At 37.5% G+C, this 9,538-nt stretch overlaps 1 protein-coding gene across 1 annotated transcript; it reads left to right on the forward strand.

The window, feature by feature from the left end:
• The first annotated feature begins 2,741 nt into the window (after nt 1-2,741).
• Nucleotides 2,742-9,326, forward strand: LOC130169533 (up-regulator of cell proliferation-like). The gene is made up of 2 exons (XM_056376375.1): nt 2,742-2,769; nt 4,675-9,326. The coding sequence occupies exons 1-2, from the start codon at nt 2,742-2,744 to the stop codon at nt 9,324-9,326; spliced, it is 4,680 nt and encodes a 1,559-aa protein (XP_056232350.1).
• The last annotated feature ends 212 nt before the right edge of the window (nt 9,327-9,538 follow it).

Here is a 9,538-nt window from a genome sequence, read left to right on the forward strand (position 1 = left end):
TGCTCAATACCTTATAGTTTTGTTAAGTATTATGACAGGCTCTTGTAGGAAAGGCAATTCAGAACTCTGTTTTATAACAGCACATAAAACCAGACAAACCTTCTCTCCCCAAAGAACACAACAAACAATTTGTTGTCCTTATAACAGGATTGTAGCTGACATACCTGGCCTGGCATCAGTCACAAGCCATTAAAGAAGTTCATTGCAAGGACATGCAGAGTTACAGACCCAAAACTGACACTTTGATACTCTTCCCACCATCAAACTATGAAACTGACAGAGACAAAGGACCCCTCTCTCACAAACAGACGATGCTGTAACATGTCAAAGGAATAAACAACCAGATCATGGGTCAAAGCGTCAGCTCCAGAGGATCAACGAATGGACACCAGGCAAACTTGAGAACATAGGCCATAATCTCCAGTTTGTAACAATAAGACTCTGTCTAGTGACATTTGATTGTTTTTTATATAGGAAAAGTAACGAAAAAAGGACTATCACTAAGGTGTGAATCCTGGCCTCTCTGTGCTATGCATGAACACACACACAGACACACACACACACACACACACACACACAAACCTCCTATCCTCTGTCCCTCTCTAGATAAGAGTCATAAACTATAACACAAAGTCCAATCCTGGGTAGTGACCAGCTAAACACTCCTCACAGACACAGATCTGAGGAAGAATATAACGTTAAATATCTAACTGTTCTGTAACTCATGAGATGTTTCTATGTAACAGGTCACCAACTCGCAAGAGCAGACAGAGAAGGATTCCTGGCAGCTTTAAGGAAGTGATGAAGAAATAGGTGAAAGATTTCTGAGAAATAGAGTGCACAAGAAAAGATGTTGATAATTATCCACATGTGTGTGTTTACACCGACTGGACAACATTGTTTTTAGATGAACTTGATGTTTTGCATTCACTCTGAAGGGTGTTGGCACTTACATTGTACTAATAGAAACACATTCCCACACACAGTTTTATAATTAAAACAGATTGCGTATGTGACATCAATACGCTGTCATACAATCATGTCAGTGATCTTCATCCTTATTACACAACGTATGCCATTATTTTTTATCCATAACAGTTATGTCCAATGAGCCACAGTTTTAGTGTTTACTGTACTGTATTGTATCATTACACACCTATGGTATTTTTCACATTGTGAAGGTTGTTTTGCTTTCATAATAATCAATAATTAAAAGTGGGGAAAAAGTAGTATACTAATGGTATCTAAATGTCTATAGTCAAAACTTTTCAGTTGGAGTTGCATTAGGCCAAACTGGTTCAATAATCACAGGTTAACATATTTGTCCTCGTACAAACTCAGAAGGGAAAGAACAAGATTAGTAATAGAAACCTGTTTTTCCAGTTCATCAAATGCTTTTGGTTTCTTTATGCAGCATAAATAGCAAAGCTGACACAGACAGCCCCAAAGTCTCTGCAACCTGATGTCAGGTAAGTTTTATTGAATCTTTATAAGCTGGAGCCATTTTACTGTTTTACACTTGTTCTAAGTTTTCATCAAAATATATTACACATACTTACCTAAAGTTATTCAAGTGCTTTACTGTGAATGTAACTGTGCCCAATCAATGGCAAAATAATTATACTTTATGTGCCGTGTTTTAATTTATCTTATTTAATTGTCTGATGTTGATTTGCTATCAGTCACCAAAAATGCAATGTTTGGTTCTGTGAAGCTAAACAGATAATATGTATTTTTTCCTCTAGGTTTTGAAGGATAGAGGAGTTATGGGAAAAGTCAGACGACGTCTACAATGAGCACAGGACATGAGTTTGCAGGTACACTCCCACTTAAAATACAGTACTTATATTTATATTTATTTAATTAGTAGTTTAATTTAATTAGTTTTTCTAGTCAGGCAATCTCGTCAACAAAACAATTTTAAAAGACAGTTACAAGAAACATAGAAAACATTACATAATAAAGCTTTAATATCTCGAAAGGGAAATATAAGACTCTAGTTTGATGGCAGTTTCCAGTTTGTTCCATTTAAACAGTGAACATATATCTGAAACCAGATCTAAGCAAAACACTGCTACATTACTGATAAATGTGGCAATGTGATCATCACAAATGAGCAATGTTTTTCAACGTATTTATATTTTCATATTTATGCACTTTTGTCATACTATTCATATATTATATTCATACTATATTCATATTTATTGTTATAATAACAGTACAGACATACTGCTGCCCACATTTGTGTTGTGGCTTTTGTCTTTGTGATGTGGCTTCTACATTGTGTTGTACAGGCCTAGAGTTTGACTCCAGGTCTTGTTGTGGAAACAACAGAGAAGCAGAAGCAGTCACTTCAAAGTCATTTTAAGTGTTAAAAGTAGAAGTTTGTTATATGGTGTGAAAATTGCAGTTGCTGAACTAAAGACAGTCTGAATCAGCGCTGAATGAGTTCACTCACTGTTGTATATACTGAGGTGCCTTTAAACGATAATGTGTTAAGTTACTATTGTATGTAGTGAAGTGTCTTAAAAATATTGATGTGAATGCTTTGATTTCCACTTATGGTTAGCAGTGAATAAAATTTAAAAAATAGTCCTTGTCCCAAACTTCACCAAGAATAAATTGTTTTTGGTTGTGTGAAAATAACTGTGGTTCTGTAAAAGTAAGGAAATTGTAAATTTTTTTTGCCTCTAGGTTTTGAAGCACAGGGAAGTTAAAGGAAAAGTCAGACCATGTCTACAATGAACACAGAAGGACCAGAACTTGCAGGTACACTCCCACTTAGAATAGTTCTATACTGTAAATTCAGTTACTGAACCTCTATATGCATATGTTAATACATATGAAAGCAACAAAAGACACCAGACACAAACCAACATAGACATGGATGATTTAGCTAAAGAGCAAGGAAGTGGTCATCAACCTTTCACATGCACAGATCATATCTTTTTTATGGTTTGTTGAGGAAAACCGAAGTACAGTATTTAAGGTTTCCTGTGGCGTTTTTAATCTTTAATGGCATGTGTATGATCATGGTGGCATTACGATACCCAGTCCAGCCAGAGACTTAACAGTGTTCTACTGATCCACAATTGGTGGTGATGAGGTGTGAATAAATGTAGTAATGCAGTAAGACCAGGAAGAATAAGACCGCAATCTAAGAAATATGGATGTAAAACAATCAACAACACACACAGATCCAACATAATGTCATTGTAAAATATTTTTTGGATGGTTCTTCATTCAAACATCTTCCTGAAGTATTTAAAACCGATCAACTGAAAAAAAACTTTGTGTACAGAAAGTAATAGGGAACAATAGCATAGGATGCTGGAACCCCGGTGACAAACACAAGCCATGTAGTTCATGTAGTTGCTTTAAAACTAAGGTTGTACGGTCTAAAAAAAGGAGAAGCAACCATGTTGAATTAGCAGTAACTTAATACAGCAGATGCAGTCCTGATATGGCTCAAGAAGAGCATTCTGACTGGTGAAAACTGAGAATTTGGGTGAAAATAAATGTCCACACTCTGGACCTGTGGGAAGAGCCATCATGGACTTTTGTTGTACATTCTGTGACTTGTTCACCATCATAACATCAAGTCTATCAGGGTGCAGAACCGTGAGGGACAATCAGGTGGATAAAATGCCAAGTGAGAAAGGACCATGACCATATTAAGAGAACCTATAACACATCCATTGATGGGACCTCATGTGTCACCATGGAGCTCAAAATGGATCATTTTTGTGAACTGAATTTATGCATGTATGGAAAACTACTGCTTTTCAGCCATAACAGATATGGTCGGAATGTCCAGTAAATGTTTCATCTACATGAGCTGCTATATTGTATCAACTTTAACGTCACACTATAAATTTAAAAAAAAAAACCTACGTTTGCCTGTCTATTTTTATTATTTATTTATTTATTTATTTATTATTTTTTATTTTAGTTTATGACAAATCCAGATTATTTAACCTGTTCATGTTCTGCATATACAATATGTAACATTAGTGCATCAACAAAAAACGTATACATCAAAAATGAGACAAGTGTCTTCAGAATTAATATGGTATTTAATATTATTCTTAGTATTCATTCTTTCATTCTTTTTTTCTTTTCATAAATCGCCACATCCATATTGCTATGGATTATGGGTAGCTTTGTGAGCAAAGTTAACATCCTAAGCAGACTCTCTGGGAGTCATAAGAAAAGTCAGCTTTAAGTCCCACTGAACTTGATGAAGTACAGTCAAAAACATTTGGATTCAACGACTATTTTACAGCTAAGCAACAGTTGCTTCTCTTTGATAGCTCCTTTTGATGAAGTCAGAGAGTTTAATAACATATGAATGTGGCTCATTTTCAAATTCATAGCCACCACTAAACTACTATTTGCATTAAGGCCAAGCTACAACCAGGCACCAATTAGCTTAGCATGAAGATTGGTAACACCGCTCTGCTGACCAGTGACTCCAAAGTTTGTAATTTAATAATAGTGCTTGTTTGTTTAATACAAAACCAGATCTATAAAACTTTTTGGTTTCAGAGGGAGACATGAAGTCACTGCTCCATCGTTATTCACCAAGAAATATTTACAGCATGTAACTCGTACACATGCACATGCAATCCAGTTGTTAATTTCTAAAAGTGGTCTTCTTTTTCTTTTTAACAGTCCTATTCAACTTTCTATCCAAATTTGGCCTGAAGAAATTTTATCCCAACAAACTTACTCTTCATTCTCTCTTGGAGATCAACAAAAGCAACATATATGAAGAAGCTGTTGAATCAGTTGAGAAAATACCATGGTGTTTTCTCAGAAAACTGTTTAAAATCAATGCTGAATGCAGGAGCTGTACACAATCATTAATCAGTTATGAGGAAAAAGGTAATTTGCTTGACCTTTACACTGCAGATGACGCTGCAGGAGATAATAGGGTTAACCCTCTCGACCTCATAGTTGCACTCTTCCTTTGTGCTGACAGCTTCTTGCAACAAGAAATGGCCCTCAAGATGTCAATGTGCCAGTTTCCTGTCCCTCTGCTGTTGCCCCATGGTAATAGGAGTCAGTGTACCTTGATGCTGTGGGCTCTCAGAGACATCGTCAAAGAGTGGTGTCCACATGATTTGTCTGAATCAAGTGGGTTTATCGAAGAAAACATTGTTCAAGCAAATATACCGTGCTATTCCTTTGTCAGACTGAAGAACTGCAGCTTATCAAAGTCCCAGATTCTGAATCATGTTCTCAACAGTGGACAACAGAATAACAATATCTTCATAAACAGAGAAATGGAAGGAGGAGCAGATGAAAGACAAATTTCAAATGGATTGGTGGAGGTTTACTGGTACCTTCCCTGTGGTACTGAAAATCTGGACATATTTCCAAAACCAGTCGCCATTGTGAATTTGCGAGGAGAGATTTCTGAGTCACTCACACAATTCAACTTTCTTTTTCAAGTGTCAACAGCTACATTTGTATTCCTGGACAAAGTTGAAGAAAATGAGCACAGGATTCTGACTTCTCTTCAAGATGTGAAATCCAAACTCTTCTTAGTTATCAATCAAATGAAAGGACAGAAATTGACGTGTGTCAAGACAATGGTTGATGAATTAGATTTACCAAGTAGCAGAGTTAAGGTCAAAAATCCAAAGACCAATGTTGCAGAGTTTTCAAAAACACTTAATGAGGCGATCAAGACACCCCTGTTAGGTGTCAAAACCACAAGCATTGTAAATATGTTCGACAAAGCTGTTGAACTTGGTCTGTGTGTGGACGAAAGCAAAACTGACAAACATCAGAAAGCAGCTGAGGAGATCATGGAAGGCATTGGGATGCAACGTATACAGGACTACAAGAAACAACAACTTCCTTTACAAGGAGAGAACTGGAAAAGGTTATCAAAGTTAGAAAAGGAGGAGTGTAGATTGAGGGAATCTGGTGACACAAGCCTTGAAGAGTATAAATGTCAGCTACAGGAAGAAAAACAGCGAATTAGGGAAGAGCAAAGAAAATACAAAATGTCCAAAGGAATGAAGAGTTTTATTGAATATCTATCTACAGCTGACAAAGAGAAGAGAGATTTTTTTCTCAAGTGGTTGAAACTCAAGTTTAATACACGTTCACAGAAAGAACTTTCTGTGTTGCATAAGAAATTCAAAGAGCAATGCAATAACAAAAATACAAAACTCATGGCAGAGGTAGATCAAGCGTTGTTGGATAGCTCTTTAGGAATAGAGCATTACATGAGAGAGATGGGACTGATCTATGAGTTCTCCATTATCAGCTCAACAAAAACAGCAGATGAAATATCTTGTCTCCCTGGTTTGGCTGCTGAAATGTTGTTGGATGGATATCCTTTAGAGCTCTTGGATGGAGATGCTTCCAACATCCCAGAGAGGTGGGTGACAGATGTGCTGATGGAGCTTCACAAGAAGGTTGGACAGAAGAGCAGACTGTTGGTACTGACTGTGTTGGGTGTTCAAAGTAGCGGGAAGTCAACACTCCTCAACACCATGTTTGGTGTGCAGTTTCCTGTCAGCAGTGGCAGATGCACAAGAGGAGCTTTCATGCTCTTCCTCAAAGTTGGAGAGGATATGCAAAGCGATATGAACTGTGACTTTATAGTTCTCATTGACACAGAGGGTCTAAAGTCTCCACATTTGGCACAATTAGAGGACAGTTATGAGCATGACAACCAGCTGGCAACCTTTGTCATTGGCTTGAGTGATATCACTGTTATCAACATTGCAATGGAAAACTCAAATGAAATGAAGGATGTCCTGCAAATTGCAACTCATGCATTCTTGAGAATGAAGCAAATTGGTAGAAAGCCAGTTTGTCATTTTGTTCACCAGAATGTTGCTGCAGTTTCAGCTCATGCAAAAACCATGACTGAAAGAAAACATCTCTTGGACCAACTCAATGAAATGACTCAACTTGCAGCTGAAATGGAAAAGCAACCTGGTATTAAAGCATTCACAGATTTGCTGGAATATGACATCGAAAAGAACAACTGGAACATCCCAGGACTCTGGCATGGAACCCCACCAATGGCACCAGTGAACACAGGTTACAGTGAAGACGTGGTAAATTTCAAGAAAAATCTTTTGGAGACAGTAAAAAGTGACACAAGAGATGAATTCTCAAAGATCCCAGAGTTTCTAGAATGGATGAGGAGTCTCTGGAAATCAGTGAAATATGAGAACTTCATCTTTAGCTTCAGAAACACTCTTGCAGCTCATGCCTATGACAACCTTTGCAAAGAGTTTAATCAGTGGGAATGGGAATTCAGAAAAGTGATTCTCTCCTGGCAGACAGAAGCAGAGTTAGAAATCTTAAATGCTGACAATGAATCTCAGCTAGAAACCTGGAACAGACTGGTTACAACAAAAAAATCTGAGGTGTCAGAGAAAATAACAGACCAACAAACAATCATAAAGGAGAAACTCTCTGACTACTACAAAAGGAAAGACAAACATGTAAATCTGATAGAGAAATACAAAGCTGACTTTTTCAACAGTATCACTAGACTTGGAAACGAAATTAAACACTCTGTTTGTACTAAACTGGACTGCATCCTTGAACAAAAAATAAGTTCCAAAAAGGCTCAGGACATTCAGAGAGATTACAGAGGTGTGATTGAAGAGCGAGTCATGAAGCTCCTAAGTGACTGCAAGGAGTCCAAACTGTCCGATGAACAGCTGACATATGAGTTTGAAAAGATGTGGGCTGAAGCCACCATAAATGTGTCTGGTCTGAAGGAGCGTGATATAGTAGCATGTGTCCTGAAGCAGATGAGAAAAAATTTCTCAAACCTGAATGTCAATGAGAAATTGCAGAATATTGAAGATCTGAAGGAGATCGGGAGGGGTCCATTTAAAACTACAATTCATCACACAGACTCCTTTATGAAGAAGTTTAAAAAACTGTGGAGAGCAGATGTGCAGAGCTTTGCCGACAGTGTCATTGAGTCTTGTACACGGTTCATACTTGATAAAGTGAAGACGACTGGAGATTACCAAGACTCCTTCACAAAGGATCTTCTGGAAAAAATTGATGAGTTCCTTACACAAAGCCACAAGCCCCGCAAAACAACTACACAGTTTGAGATTGATCTGAAGCTTCACATCTGTGGCATTGCCTCAAGAGAGTTCCTTCACATGCACAGGAAATTCTTATCAGACAATGATCCTCGGACTCCGCTGGAGAAGTACAAGACTCAGTACCTGTCAGATTTTCTTGATTTGTACAAAGAGAGAGATCACTGCCAACGTAAAGCAACTGATTTTGTCCAGTTTTGTATCAAACCTGCTGTGGAAGAGTACATCAACAGATCTTTGGGAATAGACATTGCAGAGGAAATTTTGACAAGTTGTCATTCATCAAAGTACAGTTCACGTTCATTTTTCCAGTACAGCATTTTGAAAGAGTTGCTGCAAAAGGAAAACTTCAAGAGCTTTGTCAAGTACATTGATAACTATGAAAAATATGTAAAGGGTTGGATATTTGAACAAATTCAGCAAAAGATGTCAGAGGACAACACTTTGTGCAAACTGAAGAACAAGAATTTACAGGTCATAGTTAAAAAAATCACAGATGTGATACAACGGGCCTCAAAAGGAGAAGGTGGTGTTCTGCTGCCAGATAACAAGGAAAGCATCACAGAACTCATCAATAACATGCGCAAATATTTTAGTAAAGACATCTCAATTTCAGTGGAGACTGAAAAAACCACTTTGTTTCAAATCCAAAGCACATGCCATCCATTTATCAACAGCCTCAAGATCTCTATAGACGACTTAAAGGAAGAACTTCAGGAGGAATTCTCAAACTCTGACAACATCACTGAGACTCTGAATAAGCTTCCTGTCAAACCACAGGATGAGCTTTTCAAGCGGGTGTTTGGTTGTGGACACCAGTGTCCATTTTGTAGAGTTCCCTGTGAGGCTGGAGGCAAACAACACAAGAAACATCATGCAGCTATTCATCGGTCACAAGGTCTTGGTGGAGGTATTAATGATGTCAATAAAAAGTTAATTGAAACGCTGTGTACAACTAATGTTCACAGTCAAAGTAAATTCAGAAGCACAGACACTAATTGGGAGTGGCATCCTTGCAAAGACTACATCAAGTTCTATCCAAACTGGCACATTCCTCCAGACAACACCATGGAGGCATCTGCGTACTGGAAGTATGTCCTGGTGCAATACAATGACAGATTTGCTCAAGAATATAAGGTCATGCCGGCTGATGTTCCAGAGCCCTGGAAGAGTATCACAAAGCAACAAGCACTGAAGGGGTTGAAAGATGCCTTCAACATAAAGTGAACAAAGTACAATCCTTAAAACTAAAATTAAAACAAAACATCTTTAAACAAAACAAAATTTAAACGTGAAAGAATTTTTCAAATACAAATGCAAACTCCGATGAAGACCAAAATAATACAGGAACTGATCATATTAAAGCATTTAACTGAACAATCAGTCAAAGGATCAATATGCCTACTTTTTTAAAAATGATCAACTTTGCTGAATCATTA

Source organism: Seriola aureovittata, chromosome 1 (assembly GCF_021018895.1).
Source record: "Seriola aureovittata isolate HTS-2021-v1 ecotype China chromosome 1, ASM2101889v1, whole genome shotgun sequence".
NCBI lineage: Eukaryota > Metazoa > Chordata > Actinopteri > Carangiformes > Carangidae > Seriola > Seriola aureovittata.

Bases quoted from the DNA above. Each gene is read 5' to 3' on its own strand.
- LOC130169533 (XM_056376375.1), top strand. From the start codon at position 2,742: ATGAACACAGAAGGACCAGAACTTGCAG. The intron at 2,770-4,674 runs GTACACTCCCAC...TCTTTTTAACAG, and splicing joins AGAAGGACCAGAACTTGCAG to TCCTATTCAACTTTCTATCC.